Source organism: Elephas maximus, chromosome 2 (genome assembly GCF_024166365.1).
Source record: "Elephas maximus indicus isolate mEleMax1 chromosome 2, mEleMax1 primary haplotype, whole genome shotgun sequence".
Lineage (NCBI taxonomy): Eukaryota > Metazoa > Chordata > Mammalia > Proboscidea > Elephantidae > Elephas > Elephas maximus.
The window spans coordinates 200,955,826-200,973,086 of NC_064820.1; the positions used below are offsets into that span (position 1 = coordinate 200,955,826).

Consider the following 17,261-nt stretch of genomic DNA (forward strand, 5'->3'; position numbering starts at 1 on the left):
TGTTATGGATTCATTTGTGTCCCCAAAAAATATGTGTTATAAATCCTAACCTCTATGCCTGTGGTTATAATCTCATTTGGGAATGGCTTGTGTCTTTTATGTTAATGAGGCAGGATTAGTGTAGGGTGTGTTTTGAGTCAATCTCTTTTGAGATATAGAAGAGATTAAAACAAGCATGAGAGCAGAGATGGGGGAAGACTGATGTCAAGCCACATGGAGATTTCCAAGGAACCAGGAAACAAGCTGAAGAGACAAGGACCTTCCCTCAAAGCCAACAGAGAGAAAAAACCTTCCCCTAGAGTCAGCACCCTGAATTCAGACTTAGCTTCTTAAACTGTGAGAGAATAAATTTCTGATTGTTAAAGCCATCCACTTGTGGCATTTCTGTTATAGGAGAACTAGGTGACTAAGACTTAAGGTTTTTGTTATGTTAATGAGATCACATTGTTAACGAGTCGGGTGGAGACTTAACCTAATCATTTGAGTAGTGTCTTATAAAAAGAGCAGAATAGACGTGGATACACACAGGAGGGAAGATGCCATGTGAAGACAAAAACTGCAGATGCATGTACAAGTCCAGGAATCCTAAGGACTGCCAGCAGCTACTAGAAGCTGAAATAGACAAAGAAGGACCTTCCTCAGGGACGGACCTTCCCCCACAGCTAATGTCCTGAATTCAGACTTCTAGCCTCCAGAATTATGAGAAAATAACATTTCTGTTCTTTAAAATCCACCCACTTGTGGTATTTTTGGTTATGGCAGCAATAGGAAACTAAGACAGGAGTACACATGGGAAGGGGAAACAGAAAGCCGTACTCTACATGTGACACTCCCCAGAGTCCAGGATAAAAGATCCCAAGGAAAATACTTTGATGTGAGTAACCTCATGGGAATGCACCCTAGTTCCTCTCCTTGCTCCTGTGTCCTCATTAGGCCCATCCTCTGCTCACAGCGCTATCATCCAAGGGCCCAGCCTCTGTGCCAAGCCAAATAGTCACCCAAGCCTGAGTTACTCTGTCCAGAATAGAGACCCACAGGTCTCCTCTTGTTGGAGTGCTCCTCTCCCATACCAACCCTGTGTTTCATTCTGGGATCTACCCATTCCTACATGCCGCCCAATCCGCAGGCTAGAGCGCTCAGTTGAGGGATAGAAATCTCACCCAAACTGGGCAAGTCCAGGGCTTCATCATGACCTTTGAACTTCAGAGAGTGTAAATTTGCTCTCTTTAGTGGTGGGGCCCTCTCAGTGGCTATTTTCCACTGTGGGTAAGAAGTCTGGTCTGCATTGAGAAGAATGAAGCTGATATCCAGAGAAAAGTAGGGGTAAAATGTGAAGCATGGGTCCAGTTCTTTCTGAGGGCCAGTCCCTTCCATGGTGGGTGTGACCTTCCTGAACTAAGGTTTGCTCCCTGTCTTTAATGGTTCACTGCACACTTGGGCTTTTTACAACTTCCACATGAAGCAGGAGAAAGAAAAGAGAAGACAAGAGGAAGCAGCAAGTCCCATTCATCCCCAACCCTGCTACTTGGGGTCCTCTGTGCCCTCACCTTTGGGTGGGGCTGCCATTGTGGAGGTCGCTTTGAGGCTTCGCTTCCGCTTCTGCACGTTCTGCTCTGGGTGGAAGAGGATGACATAGGTTTTGGGGACGTAGAGCATGCCAAGGGACACTGATGCGCTGAGGCTCAAGGACACTGTCAGGGTGGTTGTCTGGATGTAGATCTAAGTCATGGAGGAAGGAATGAGATGGGTCTCAGCCCTATGCCCTCCATACCCCCTACACTTCTGTTGCCACATAGACTGGGTGTGAGTCTATGTCAGCTGGGTTAGGAAGGATGAATGGGAATGAGCACTTAGGAAAAGACAGCAGCATAGGGAAGAGCCTGGTGGCATAAAGAGTCTGGTGGTCACCGTGTGCCTCTGGTGTAGAAAGGGAGGTAGGTGAGTGACATGGGACTGAGTGGACAAGTAATTGAGGGAAGGGAGGGGTGAATTAACAGACAGGGAGACCTGGGAAAATCATCTGTAAGCCTAAAACAGGCTAGGGCATGTTAAGTGAATGAATGAACATATTTTCAAATATACAAATGAATGAGTTCACAGACTGAATAAAGGAGCAAACAGGTGAACAAATGGATGACATAGATGGATATTCTACTGTATACATAAATGAATGACTAAATGTTCAAGCAAATGGACCAATGAATTAATGGATTGACAGATAAAGTGTGTAAAGAAATGAAGAAATAATTGAATAAAAACAAGTTAATGGATGGATAGACAAGTGGGTGAATCAATGAATGAGTCAACAAAGGAAGAGGGGAATGACTGAATAAACAAGCAGAGGGATATTGAAAAAACCAATGAATGAACAAGGATTTAAGTGCACAAATGAGTCAAACAACCAAGCAGTCAGTCCAGGAATTAAGCATCTAAATGTACCGCTAAGCTCTTGAAACAATCAGGCCCTTCAGTGGACAGGCAGGAAATAAATGAGGTGGCCAAACTTCCTAGGGGGCCCCAGATTACCTTTTCAGCAGACTGGGCAGTGCCAAAGAATATAGGCACAAAAGCCAGCCAGATGATGCAGGTGGTGTACATGGTGAAGCCAATGGGCTTGGCTTCATTGAAGGTCTCCGGCACGCCACGGGCCTTGATGGCGTACACAGTGCATGTGACCATGAGCAGAAGGCTGTAGCCCAGGCAGCCAATGAGGGATAGATCTGACATGTCGCACTTGAGCACCCCTCTGGCCTGCTCTGGGTCCACTGTCCGCTGCTCTTCAAAGTCGATCACACTATGTGGAGGCTGGGCCCCCAGCCATGCCACCACTCCCACCACCTGCAGGAACCAACACCGTATCAGAGACATATCCTATTCCAGGAACAAGCCCACCCCAGTCCCTGACCTCGGTCTCTGGCAGGATAGGATTTCCCTCAAAGCTTCTGGCCTACCGAGTGGGATTCTCAGGCCTGAGAGAGCCACCAAAAAGAAGGAAGGAAGTCCAGGTAAGAGGGATTGCCTGAGCAGAGGTCTGGGATACAGCCAGGTGGAGAGAAGGGCTGTAGTGGAGGTACGTGTTGGCAACGTCAGGGCTGGTTGATATGTGGCAATTTTTGATGCCCTTTTCCTGCGCTCTTCCCATTACCACCGCCATTGACTAAGCCCCTTCAAGGGGTAGTGAATGCAGGCAAAGGATCTGAAGTCCGACTGTGTGACCCTAAACACAACTTCTCTCTTGGCCTCTGCTTCTCCATATAGAGAGTGGAACCCTCATAATCTCTCCTCAGAATGTTGTTGTGAGGACAAAATGCCATCTTAGGGGGTTACCTGGTACATGTAGCACATATTAAGAATCAGGTCCTAAAGAGACGTTCTGTCTACTTCTCCCAACCCTCCAGGTAGGTGTTATTATCTTATCTGTAGATGTGAACACACACTAGATTGATCACTTCTAAATCCAAAAAGAATCCCAAACCAGTTGCCATAGAGTTGATTTGACTTATGGTCGTCCCGTGTGTGTCGGGTAGAACTGTGCTCCATAACGCTTTCAATGGCTGATTTTTTGGAAGTAGATTGCCAGGCTTTTCTTCAGAAGCACCTCTGGGTGGATGTGAACCACCAACCTTTAAGCTGGTAGCAGAACACCTAACTGTTTGTGACACCCAAGGACTCCCAGTTACTCTCAGCACCATGCAAACCTAGTTCCTGAGCACCCCCTTCCTTGTCCAAATCCAGAAAACTGTTGAGTAAAATGTAACGAAATGATGTGTGAATGCATAGTGATGCTCAAAATAAGGGAACATCTCAGGTAAAATAAACAAAGGAAGCACTTGATAGACAGGGGTGAGAATGTGAGCTGGCCTGGGACATATAAGTGCCAAACACAGGCCCTAATCAATTCCCTCACAGAGATAGGAGACAAGACCCTGATCCAAGAGAAGCTGAAGACTAAGAACTGAGACACCTGGATAAAGGTGGGACCCTCGGAGGGCTGCCCCATACGTGTGTGCAGGTTGCACTCCAGGAGGCAAGTGGCACCTGAAACCCAACCAAAACTCCATGCTGTGCAGTGACCTGGAGCTGGGTGGTGTGACTCTGAAGGAAGGGACACTTTTTATCATTTGTCTGCCCAAAAGGAATACCTTTTTGTGATGCTCACAAGGCAGCAGCTCTGGCGATTGCTCTGTGAGCAAGGGTTGAATGAAATAAACTCCACCCACTGTCTAGGAAGGCAGGAAGAAAGCGCCTCTGTGCCTGGCACTTAGACCTCCCAGGCCAGCTTACATTCTCACTCCTCTCTGTAGGTTGCGGGGAGAAGTCCCCTGTGAGAAACTATCATAAAACTCAGTTATAGTGCACAGAAGTAACAACCAAAATGTACAACACATATTTTGCAACACTTCTAAGTGGCAGAAAAAAAAATTAGTATACATGTATGAACTCCTACAAAATTATAGAAAATGAACAAAAGATAAGAACAAGCAATTCACAGAAGAGGAGATTCCAAAGGCCAACTGTGCTAACAATTAAGTATAGCCAAATTAAAAAAAATGAGATGCTATTTAACATCCATCCTTTTGGCAAAAATACCTACAAAGTTTGAAGAGGTGCATCTTTTAAAGGGTCCATTATATCTGGAAAGGCGGTTGTAATGTGGGGAGTTCAAGCAGGTGAGACCAGGGAGGTGAGCAGATTGGGAAACAGTGAATACAGGCTAAGAATCTCCATCCTGTGGACGAAGGGAACTAGGAAGTATCTGAGACACAGGAGTAGCAAGGTGCCTTCACAGAATATGCTGGGCCTGACAAGGGGAAGTTCAATTCCTGTTAGGGAGGGTGGGAGCACCTTCTACTAATGGGTAATTGCATGCACAAAGGCCTATGGGTAAGAATGAATGTGGTACATGCAGAGCTACATGAGAGAAGGGCTTGTCTGGAGTGGAAATTGTGTCACCTTCCACCTGGCCCTTAGAACATGACTGGCTCTGCAATATTACACCAGTTCCACCACCCCAAGCCATCTGTCTCTTAATACCCTCTGCACATAAACATCTAGAGCTTTCCAGACTATGCAAGTCATTTCCAAAGCTGTAATAGTACTTATATTTAGGGAAAACCACAAAGGAAATCTGTTTTTGATGTACATTACATCATAAAACATCAGCTGTTTTATGGAATTAGACACTGTACTCCACAGAAATTCAAGCAGGATTCAGAAGAGGACATGGAATGAGGGATATCATCGCTGATGTCAGATGGATCTTGGCTGAAAGCAGAGAATAGCAGAAACATGTTTACCTGTGTTTTACTGGCTATGCAAAGGCATTCAACTCTGGATCATAACAAATTATGGATAACATTGCAAAGAATGGGAATTCCACGATACTTAAATTGTACTCATGAGGAACCTATACATACACCAAAAGGCAGTTGTTCAAACAGAACACGGGATTACTGCGTGGTTTAAATCAGGAGTCGTGAGTCAGGGTTGTATCCTTTCACCACACTTATTCAATCTGTATGCTGAGCACATACTCCTAGAAACTGGGCTATATGAAGAAAAACATGGCATCGGGATTGGAGGAAGACTCATTAGCAATATGTCAACATGCAGATGACACAACCTTGCTTGTTGAAAGTAAAGAGAACTTGAAGCACTTAACTGATGAAGATCAAAGACTACAGCCTTCAGTATGGATCATACCTCAGCATAAAGAAAAAAATCCTCACAGCTGGACCAATAAACAACATCATGATAAACGGAGAAAAGATTGAAGTTGTCAAAGATTTCACTTTACTTGGATCCATAATCAATACTCATGGAAGCAGCAGTCAAGAAATCAAACCTTGTATTGTATTAGGCAAATCTGCTGCAAAAGACCTCTTTAAAGTGTTAAAAAGCAAAGATGTCACTTTGAGGACTAAGGTGTGCCTGACCCAAAAGAAAAAAAAAATTCAAGCCATGGTATTTTCAGTGGCCTCACATGCATGGGAAACCTGGACCATAAATAAGGAAGACCAAAGAATAATTGATGCCTTCAGATTATGGTGCTGGCAAAGAATATCGAATGTACCACGGACTGCTGAAAGAACAAACAAATCTGTATTGGAGGAAGTACAGCCAGAATGCTCCTTAGAAGCAAGGACGGTGAGACTTCATCTCACGTACTTTGGACATGTTATCAGGACGGACCAGCCCCCGGAGAAGGACATCAAGCTTGGTAAAGTAAAGGGTCAGTGAAAAAGAGGAAGATCCTCAAGGAGATGGATTGACACAGTGGCTGCAACAATCAGCTCAAGCATAACAATGATGGTGAGCATAGTGCAGGACCAGGCAGTGTTTCCTTCTGTTGTACACAGGGTTGCTACGAGTCAGAGCTGTCTGGACAGCACGTAAGAACAACAACACTCCACAAAAAAATCACTGGACCCTGTACCTCTCATCCAGTCTACCCCAGTGAACTGGCCAGCAGTAACTAGTTTCATGGAAAAAGATACTTTTTTTGAGGAAAATTAGTCAGCCGTCTCTTTTCCTTATGTTTGTATAAGAGCCCAACTGTGGAAGCGCATATTCACTTTATGAAAACAATTTCACTGTTTTACCAAAAATAACTAGACACTCATGTGTCCCACCTTACCTAATTTCCTTCATGGATTGAATGAGGCAGTGGCAGGTGAGGGAAAGGGGAGGAATGGCTTCTCTTAAATGAGTTCTTCTCATTTTCAAGGAAACAGTAGAGCTCTATATCGTGGGCCTATTTTTATTTTAACATGGGAACCAAAAATGGAAAGGAGTGACTCACTCTAGAAATACCACTTCTCTGATTGAAGTTGCGTACAAACCGCCTTTTTATGGACTGAATTGTGTCCCCCAAAAAAGACATGTTGAAGTCCTAAACTTTGTACCTGTGAATATGACCTTGTTTGGAAATAGGATCTTTGAAAATGTTATCAGTTAAGTTAACATGAGGTCATAATGGAGTAAGCTGGATCCTAATCCGATATAAGTGGTGTCCTTATGGAAGAGAAGAGACACAGACATGGAGGGAAGATGGCCATGTGATGAAGGAGGCAGAGATGGAGTGATGCATCTACAAGCCAAGGAGCACTGGGGCTACCAGAAGGTGGGAGAGACAAGAAAGGGGCTTCTAGAGCCTTGGGAGGGAGCATGGCCCTGCTGACATCCTGATTTCAGACTAGCCTCCAGAACTGTACGACAATAAATTTCTGTTGTTTTAAGCCACCCACTCTGTTGTACTTAATTATGGCGTTACTAAGAGACTAATTCACCCCACCCCCAGCCTCCAGAACACCCACCCTGCCACCTTGGGGCTCTTGAGGACCCACCTGCACAGATGTGAGGCTGAAGGTGATGACGAGTTGCGAAGTGGGGCTGATGAAGGGTGGGGGCGTGACTGAGCGCTTCCCCTGCTCAAAGATCCGGTAGATGCGGTTGGTCTTGGTGAGCAAGGCAGAGTAGCTGAGCGTGGTGCCGAGGCCAAGGAAGAGTCTCCGGGCAGCACAGACTGCGACCCCAGGCTCAGCCACCATGAGGAAGGTGATGGTATAGATGAGGAAGATACCCGTGAGCAGGACATAGCTGAGCTCTCGGCCAGAGGCCCGGACGATGGGTGTATTGTTGTGCAGCACAAAGGTGGCCACCACTGTGGTGGTCGCCATGATGCCCAGCATGGCCAGGAGGAGTGGAGGGGCTGCCCAGGGGGAGGACCAGGTAAGGCGCACCACGGGCGTGGGGCGGCAGCCTGTGTGGTTGGGAGTGGGCCGCATGTCCCCAGGACAGGCCTCGCACGTGAACTCGTCCACCTGGAAGCGGTACCCGTCACAGGCTTCACAGTGCCAGCAGCAGGGGACACCCTTCACCATCTTTTTCCGCTCACCTGGCCCACAGGGGAGGCTGCACTGAGATGAGGGCACATCTTGGAGGTCGCCTGACCATTGAAGTGCTTCCACCTGAGACAAGTGAGACACAGGCTTGTGACCCCCTGCTGCAGAATGGTGGGTCCACCTCTCGATGCCAGGGTTTTGTCTGTGTTACTCACGTCCAGCCTGAGGATCTCTGCCCACTGGCCCACAGCCTGGTACCCGCCGCTGCCCACACTGCCGTTGGCCACCTGGTACTGGAAGATGTCGTAGCGCCCGGGTGCGTCTCCATTCTCATTGAACATTACAGGGGTGCCCGCACTGCCTGGAGGAGAGCCCATCATCCTTAGCTGGCCCTCCTGCCCATCAGAGCCACCTCCTAGAGAGGTCACCTGGGCTGGCCAGCATCCAGGGCAAGTAAGATAGAGTCTGACTGCCCAGGCTTGAGGAAGAGTTCAGACCTGGTCCAAGATCTTCATGATAGCATGAAATTGGTACCATTTTGAAGTCAGCTTTGTTTCTTTGAGAAGCTTGTCCTAAAATCTCTAGTGCTGGTCTGGGATAATATTTAAGAAAGCTTGGCAGAGAGAAGGTGCGCAATATATATTTGGTGAGGGAACAGAGTTTTTGGTTTTATGAAGGATAGTATTTACCAAGAGGAGTCCCTGGGTGGTGCAAATAGTTAAGCACTTGGCTGATAACCAAAAGGCTGGAGGTTCGAGTCCATCCAGAGGTGCCTCAGAAGAAAGGGCTGGTGATCTACTTCTGAAAAATCAGCCACTGAAAACCCTAAGGAACACATTATTAGTCTGACAAACATGGGGCTGCCATGAGTCGGAGTCAACTCTCTGGCAACTGGTTTTAATTACTAAGCAGCAAATCTCTCCCCCAAAACCATGAGTACAGCTTGAGTCCATTAGATTCTTTTCAAAAGACATTGTTTTGAGTCCTGACCACAGGCCAGGCCCTCTGCTGGGAGACACAGAAGCATCAGACACGCCCCTTGTCTCAAGCAGCTCCCAGCCTAGCGGCATTTAGAAGCCTGTGACTCAGAGCAGGCAGGTCATCCACAGTGTGGGCCATGCCTTGAGCGGTTTTCACTGTGTCCTCCACACACCCTAGAGTCCAGATGCCTCTCAGCCCTGCACGGTGGAGGGGAGTTATGTGTAACCCGCTGAGTGTGAGGCAGGCAGGGTTGCAGAGAAGCTCCCTAACTCTGAATTTGCAAATTGGGGCACAGAGTGCTGAAGCCTGGGAAGGGAGGGGTGTTAGAAAGGGGGAGCCAGAATTCAGCCATAAAGAGAAATGAGGTTCTGATGCATGCTACGACATGGACGAACCTTGAATACATTATGTGAGAGAAAGAAGCCAGACATGAAAGGACAGATACTGTATGATTCCAGTCATATGAAATATCTAGAATAGGCAAATGCATAGAGACAGAAAATAGGATAGTGGTTATTAAGGGTTGAGGAGAGAGGAAATAGGGAGTTAAGAGGTTTACCTGTGTTTTATTGGCTATGCAAAGGCATTTGACTGTGTGGATCATAACAAATTATGGATAACATTGTGAAAAATGAGAATTCCAGAACGCTTAATTGTGCTCATGAGGAACTTGTACATAGACCTACAGGCAGTTGTTCGAACAGAACGAGGGGACACTGCATGGTTAAAGTCAGGAAAGGTGTGCGTCAGGGTTGTATCCTTTCACCGTACTTATTCAATCTGTATGCTGGGCAAATAATCTGAGAAGCTGGACTATATGAAGAAGAACAAGGCATCAGGATTGGAGGAAGACTCATTAACACCTGCAATATGCAGATGACACAACCTTGTTGCTGGAAGTGAAGAGGACTTGAAGCAGTTACTGATGAAGATCAAAGACCACAGCCTTCAGTATGGATTACACCTCAACATAAAGAAAACAAATATCCTCACAATTGAACCAATAGGCAACATCATGATAAATGGAGAAAATGCTGAAGTTGTCAAGTATTTCATTTTACTTCGATTCACGGTCAACACTCATGGACGCAGCAGTCAAGAAATCAAATGACACATTGCATTTAGCAAATCTGCTGCAAAGGACCTCTTTAAAGTATGAAAAAGCAAAGATGCCACTTTGAGAACTAAGGTGCACCTGACCCAAGCCACGGTGTTTTCAGTCACCTCGTATGCATGTGAAAGCTGGACAATGAATAAGGAAAACTGAAGAATTGATGCCTTTGAATTATGGTGTTGGCGAAGAATACTGAATATACCATGGACTGCCGGAGAAGAATAAACAAATCTGTTCTGGAAGAAGTAAACCAGAATGCTCATCAGAAGCAAGAATGGCAAGACTTCATCTCACATACTTTGGACATGTTATCAGGAGGGATCAGTCCCTGAAGGAGGACATCATGCTTGGTAAAGTAGAGGTTCAGCAGAAAAGAGGAAGGCCCTCAAGGAGATGGACTGACACAGTGGCTGCAACAATGGGCTCAAGCATGACAACGATTGTGAGGATGGGGCAGGACCGGGCAGTGTTCCCTTCTGTTGTACACAGGGTCGATATGAGTAGGAACTGACTTGATGGCACCTAACAACAACACTGCTTAAGGAGTGCTGTGTCTGTTTGGGGTGATGCAGAAGTTTTAGAAATAAGTAGTAGTGATGGATGTACAACATGGTGAATATAATTAATGACACTGAATTGTACACTAAATATAATTAAAATGGAAAATCTTATGTAGATTTTACAATTAGGATTTTTTAAAAAGTGGGGACCAGAGCTTGGCTCAGTTCTCCAGCCCTCAGCCCCAGGTGCCCACTATGCCATTCTGCCTCTCCCTCCTTTCAATCCTGAATCCTCCCATGTCTGGCACAGAAATCTGTCCCAGGGGCCTTCCCCTCACCCACAGGAATGCTAGTATCCACTCACCATTGAAGCGGACTGCTCGAATATACTGCAGCAGTGTCCGCCCATCAGTGGGCTCCATGGCTGGGCACAGACCTCTGTGCCCGGGACAGAGCGCCTGGTGCATGCTGTGGAGGGCGTGGGCAATGGCGTACACAGCATCGATCACAAACTGCACCTTCCCCTCCTGCTCGTAGGTGGAATCCCGGCCAATGCGTTCCTCGCCTGTCCTAGGGATGCCCCACCCCTGAGACCAGGAGCCAGGAAGTGGGCCTGGCCCCCACATGCCTGAGCTGGCCTCCACCTTTTCCCCTACCACCCTCTCCACCCTGGGCAGCGCTCACCTGTACATTTGCGAGTGGAATCATCTGACTGGGTATGCGAGCTGGTCAGTTTGCAGTTAAAATTCTCTTCCCAGAACTCAGCAAACCAGATGTTCCGGCGGTTGTTCTCCAGAGAGCGGGTCATGAAGTACTGGTCAAACCCTGGGAGGTAGGGAAGGAGACAGGAGGCTGCCATGATTCTCCTGTGGGATAAAGGGAGAGCAGGGAGGCAGAGCAAGCCTCATCACTCTCATCGGCAGGATGGTATGTTCCAGATCCTTGATTTTTCTTCCTCCTCCTCCCCACTAAATTAGTGCTTTTGGTAGTACCAGAATACAAGCATGGAATTTTAAAAAATACTAACATTTATTTACCCTGTACAACGGGTATGCTCTTATTCACACGCCATCCCCCTTCAAACATGGCTGTGAGGGGAGTATTCACAGAACTACAGACTCAGAGAATCTGAGAACCCTAGAAGGGACCTGGATCATGGTAACAATTATATATTTTTGTAATTAGCTGCCATCAAGTAAGCCCCCTACTCATGGCAGCCCATGTGCAATAAAACGAAATGCTGTCTGATCCTGTGCCATCCCTGTGAACTGTTTCAGATTGGACCATTGTGATCAATAGGGTTTTCACTGGCTGATTTTCAGGAGCAGATCGCCAGGCCTTTACTCCTAATCCATCTTGGTCTGGAAGCTCTGCTGAAATCTGTTCCGCATCATAGCAACACACAAGCCTCTATTGACAGATGGGTGGTGGCTGTGAATGAGGTGCATTGGCTGGGAATTGAACCTGGGTCTCCCACATGGAGGGTGAGAATTCTAACACTAAACCAATTATACGAATGGGAGAATGAGTGCTCCCAAGAGGGAATTCTGGGGAAGGACAAATGGGGATGGGAGGCAGAATGTGGGAGCCAACACTGCCACTCACCATCAATGGAAGCCCTTTTGGGCAGGATGGTGATGGCGCCCACGGCCACATCCTCTAGGTTCAGGATGGGTGCAGTCTTGGCTCCCCAGCTGTCTGAGCCGACCCACAGGAAGTGGCCCGTTAGGTTGGCCTGGCGTGTGGCCTCCAGGACCCTCCTGGTAGAACAGGGTTGGGAGGTGAGTGAGGCCTGGAATCCTCTTCCAACTTAGCCCTGGCCACTTAGCATTCTTCTTCACCCATCTGTCCCTCTCACATCACTCAGCAGACCCTCTTTACCAGGAAAAACGGGGTGCAGGGTGTTTAGGACACTTAGTAGAATGCCACACCAGGTTCTGACCCCAGACCAGCCCATGTACTCTGTCTGGCCTTTGGAGGTGCTCTTTGAGGAAGATCAAGGCCACTCAGAAGTCCCTCCACCCCCACACCCTGCCTCCAGCACCTCCAGGCTGAAAGAGGAACCTCCACTTGGGCAGGACCCTGCTGATACCCTCCACACTGCCTAGGCTCAGTCCTGACAGCCCCTTCTGCTGACACACGCGCACACACACACACACACACTCTCTCTCTCTCTCTCTTTCGCTCTCTCTCTCTCTCTCGGTTGTAAAAACAGGCAAGTATTCATGTGAGTTTCCCTGGTTGGGCTGGGGCATCTCCACCCAGACCCGGCCGGGATCATTTGGGCAACCAGATGTAGTGATGGCAGCAGGGGATTCAAGTGGGTGGGAGGAACAAGGGGGAAGGAGGAGTATGTGCAAATCTGGTGGGTATGTAAAAATGGGAGGCAGGGCATGCAAGGAGAGCCTCCTCAGAGCAGTAAATGAACCCACGCTGTCCCACCTGATGTCGTCCTCATTGGCAAAGATGATGATGCCCCGGGCGTTGGGTGTCTCCATGAGTCTCCTGATTAACTTGTTGAATTCTCCTGGCTTTGGTTCCCTGGGAATCTTGATGGACTGTGCAATACAGACCCCCCCTCGGTGCCGGGGGTGCCTAAATCAGGGCTCGGCCCCTGTACCCACAGGGGGCCACCACCATAGATGACTGCCTAGCTTGTCATCAGGGGCCTGGCTGAGGGGTGAAAGGGGTGGAATCAAGCCTGGGCTCCACTTGCTGGGCCACATGGCCTGAGGCTGGGTACACCAAAGGAAGGGGCACCCTTTCTTCCACACAAAATGCTGTCTGCCTGCCAAGCCTTGAACCACCCACAGGGACCCATCCAGGCTAATCGCAGCCCTGAGGCCCACCACAGATCCAGTGTCCCCACCCTACAGCTTCCTGCCCCACCCAATGGCCCCTGGCCCACACCCCTGTAGGTTCTTTGGTGCCTCAGACAGCCCCCCACCCCAACTCACCAGCCTCACGGGAGATCTGCACAAAGGCCTCAACCCCACTCTCGCCATAGTTGCCCTCGGAGGCCAGCGTGGACACATAGTTCCATCCTAGTGCTCGCACGATGTCCACCATGGCCTGGGCCTGGTAGGAGTCAGGTGGCACCACACGGGAGAAGAAGTCGTAGCGTGTAGAATCGCTGAGCTCTGGGGCTGTGGAGGCATAGCTGATCTGTGGTATCTGGAAGGGGTAAGAATCCCTGGGCTGTGAATGGAGGGTTAGTAGTGGCCCTAGGGAGGTATGGCTGTGGAGATCCAGGACATGGATGGGAGAATGGAAGGTTTGGGGTAGGGAGCTGGGGGCCAGGTGGAGTGGCTACATGGAGAGGCCAGAAGGTATGGGGAAAGGTCTGCATTTTGTGAAGGGATCTGGTGGGATACGGGAGATGTGAGGGTCTAAGAGAAAGGACAAGGTCGCCCTATACAGTTGTGCAGGGTGTGTCCTGAACACCAACTCTTAAGCAAGAGGGAAGAAGGAACTGAAGTCCAGTCTGTAGCCCAATCCAGCTGCATCCACCTGGGGAAAAGGAGTGTCCTTGTCAGCCCCAGGGGAAAGCACAAAGGGACAGTCTGTACAGGAAGGGTCAGAGCAAACAGGAGTTGGAGGGAAGTGTCTGATTCAAGGCTGTGTCTGGCCCCATGGAGAGGCTTGTTTGAAACTGGGTTTATCTGTGTGCATTGTAGTGATTAGTAGCAGGGATTATAGGCTAAGCTGATCTGGGAGTGGGGTGAGGAGCAAGTTTGAAACAGCAGTGGAGAATGGCAACAGAGGACTGAAGAGGTGGCTGACAGAGAGAGGGTGTGAATCAGAACCACATCACACGGAGCAAAGAGCAAAGAGGGAGCTACATTGGGCACTCCACGACACTTCAGATTAGCAACAACCTTCTCATGCAGGTTTAACCTCCATTTCACAGATGATGAAATTGAGGGTAGGTCAAATCAATTAAAATGTCTGTGATCCCAGTGACGTGGCTGGGAAATGAACTCAAGACCCTCATAGTTTCTTCTACAATAGAAATCGCAAAATGGCCCCCATGAGGCCAAATCTGGCTCATGGTTGTGTTTTGTGCACCATGTTGTATTTTTAATTTTTGAATTAGTAGCTGATGTCCAAAAATAGAATGTTTACATATAAAACCCTATCTGGTCTGGAATCCTGGTCTGGTCTGAGCCAGGCAGCAGTGGGCCCTGGGCTCACAGAGTCCTGCTTCGCTCACTTCCAGTCCCCACCTGGCCCTTGGAGGCCCTTGAGTTTCAGATCCCTTCATTAGACCTAAAGGGCAGAGACAGGGAGAGCAACAGAAACCAGGCTCTTTAGACAGAGCCTACAGATAGCGAAAACGGACACCCCTACACGCACAAACACACAGACACACTAGACAGCCACAACCTCTCTCTGTGCCCGCTAGACAGTGTCGGTATGCCCGGCACCAGTGCTGCCATCCAGAGGACACTGTGGGGAGAGAGAGATTAAATGTGTGCAGATGATGGAGGACCCAGAAAAGATCCTACCCAGAATGCTTGGTGTAGAAACAAGAGACGCTCTCAAGAAAACTCTCAATTAACAGATGGAAGCAAAGCTTCCCTCCATCCACACAGACATGGAAGGACAGAGAGGGACCCTAGAAGAGCCCCAGTAAAGCTATCCCACAAGCCTCTTTCGGTGAATGACTACTATAGAAAACCCCCAAACTATAATGCCAAAGGTTGCCTAATCTTTGATTCCTATGACCCCGATCATTGTCGCCTAGGGCTGCAAGGAACTTGTGTCCCTCACAGAGGACAGTTCTCTAAAGATGAGGGCCCCGCAGGCGGTCCAGGCGTCTCAGGTAGGGCTGGGCAGGGCGCTGTAGAAAAGAAATCCCACTGTCGTCTTGCCTCTTCAGATGGCCATCAAGAGATGATTAAAAGGTGTGTCTACGTCTACGTTGCAGCATTCGAAGGAGGGTCCTGGATCCAGGGAAAACTCAAAGCTCCTCCCACCCAGAGCCCTCCACAGGGCCCAGGGGCAGGCCCACCTTGTACAGCTGTGCAGGGTTTGCATTTGCCTGGGGGAAACCCAGAAGGCAGGTTTTCTTAACTCACACGAGGGGCTGCCAGCCTGGGGGGTGTCAGAATAGACAAGGGGGTCTAGGGGTAGGTGGCTGGATCTGATTCAGGCCTGTGTCTGATCCAACGGAGAGAGCTTCTTTGAAGCTGCTTTAAATCTGTATAAATTAGAGTGATTAAAGCGGAGACCTTTCCGGACTGAGGTAAAGAGAGAAAAACACGAAAGACATCGGCCACCCCAAGGGCGAAGACAGGCAAGAGATGCTGGAACTAAACACGGCCCCGCGGCCCTCACCGCAAAGAGGCGCAGCACGTTGGCGACCATGATGGAGACTGAGCTGGCTGAAGCGCCCACGACCGCCACGACGCGCTCCGGGGGCGCCGCGCGGAGCGGAGGGGCGCCCCCGGGGCACCGCACGCTCGCCTCGTCGCCGTCGCCGCGGCCGCTGATCAGCGCCTGCACGAAGCTGAGCGCCTGCTCCAGCGCGTACGTGTCCCGCGAGCAGGTGTCGAGCAGCCGCGCGCCCAGCCGCACGCCAGGCAGCAGCTCCGGGTCGGCATTGACGCGGTCCAGCGCGTACAGCATGGCCTCGAGCCGGTGCACGCCCTGCTCCTTCTTGAGCTGTCCGCACGCCCGGCCAGCCGAGCCGCGCGCGTGCACCGGGAACAGGCCGCCCAGTGTGAGGCCGCCGGCCAGGCGCACCGAGCCCGCCGCTTGCGATAGGCCTGCCGGCACCAGCCACGCCAGGGGCGGCAGCAGCGCCAGAAGCAGCGGGCGCGGGATGCGCCGGGGCCCGGCCATGGCTCGCGGGCTGCAAGAGAGAAGGCAGATGGGAACAGGTGTTCTGCAAGGAGAACTCTCCGAGAGCCAGGGGCAAAGTCCGGGGGAAAGTCCGGGACAAAGGGAGGGAGTCTTGGGGCCAGGGAGAAGAAAGAAGAGCAAGAAATGTTTGCCGAGTGCTCTGGTAACTAAATGGGATAGGTACCCTGCCAGTCCTCCCGGTCCTCCACCCAGAGTTCCCAGACCAGCGCTCTGAACCTTATAGCACACGTTCCCCTGCCTAACAACTGTTTGCACCCCTCCAGTCTTGGCCCTTCCCAACAACCCTGGACACTGGGCCCCTCTTTCTTGAAGTCCATCCCCAGCGCACCTTCTTGACCACACTCACCTGCGCCAGCCGCTGTTGGTTCAGGACAAGCCTGTGACAGATGCCGAGGGGCTCTGAGAGAGAGGATTTAAGGATTCTAGCAAGGGGATGAGCGGCAGCCCTGAGGGCGGAGACCCCTCCGGAGTACGGACGTGCTGCGCAGAACTGGCTCCCTCTCACTCTCTCCACATCTCCTTTCCCTCCCTCTTCTAGTCCCCCGGTCCGATCCATTCTCTTCTTTTTCCTGTCTTTGGATGTAAGTCCAACTCTATCTCCCTCGGGGGCTGTCTCTGACACTCACACTCTCCTTGTCCTATATCTGTCTTACTCTGTCTTTTGGTCTGTTGGTCTCTGTCTCTCTCTCTCCTTATTTCTCTCATCTCTTTCTGTTTCTTCTTGCCTCTGTCTCTGTGTGTCAATTTCTCTGTCTCCATGTCTTACCCTTCCTTTTTCTGTCTCTTCCTCTCTTTCCTGGCCACCAGTCCTTCTGATTCCACCTGCCTAATGTACATCAAAATGTTCTCCTTGCAAAACCCCACAGTAAACCCACAAGTGGAGGGAGAAAAGAGCAAAGGTTGAGTGAGCCAAGTGACCTGAACTAGTGGAAGGAGGACAAGGCCGGACAGGAA

The 17,261-nt window shown here is 49.6% G+C and overlaps 1 protein-coding gene across 1 annotated transcript; it reads right to left on the reverse strand.

Annotated features, from left to right (window-relative positions):
• Window positions 1-1,521: 1,521 nt before the first annotated feature.
• On the reverse strand, window positions 1,522-16,286 carry GRM6 (glutamate metabotropic receptor 6). The gene is made up of 10 exons (XM_049874521.1): window positions 15,780-16,286; window positions 13,397-13,613; window positions 12,882-13,017; window positions 12,045-12,199; window positions 11,124-11,264; window positions 10,804-11,004; window positions 8,060-8,205; window positions 7,347-7,970; window positions 2,527-2,838; window positions 1,522-1,719 (listed from the first exon to the last, which is right to left on the reverse strand). The coding sequence occupies exons 1-10, from the start codon at window positions 16,284-16,286 to the stop codon at window positions 1,522-1,524; spliced, it is 2,637 nt and encodes an 878-aa protein (XP_049730478.1).
• Window positions 16,287-17,261: the final 975 nt, after the last annotated feature.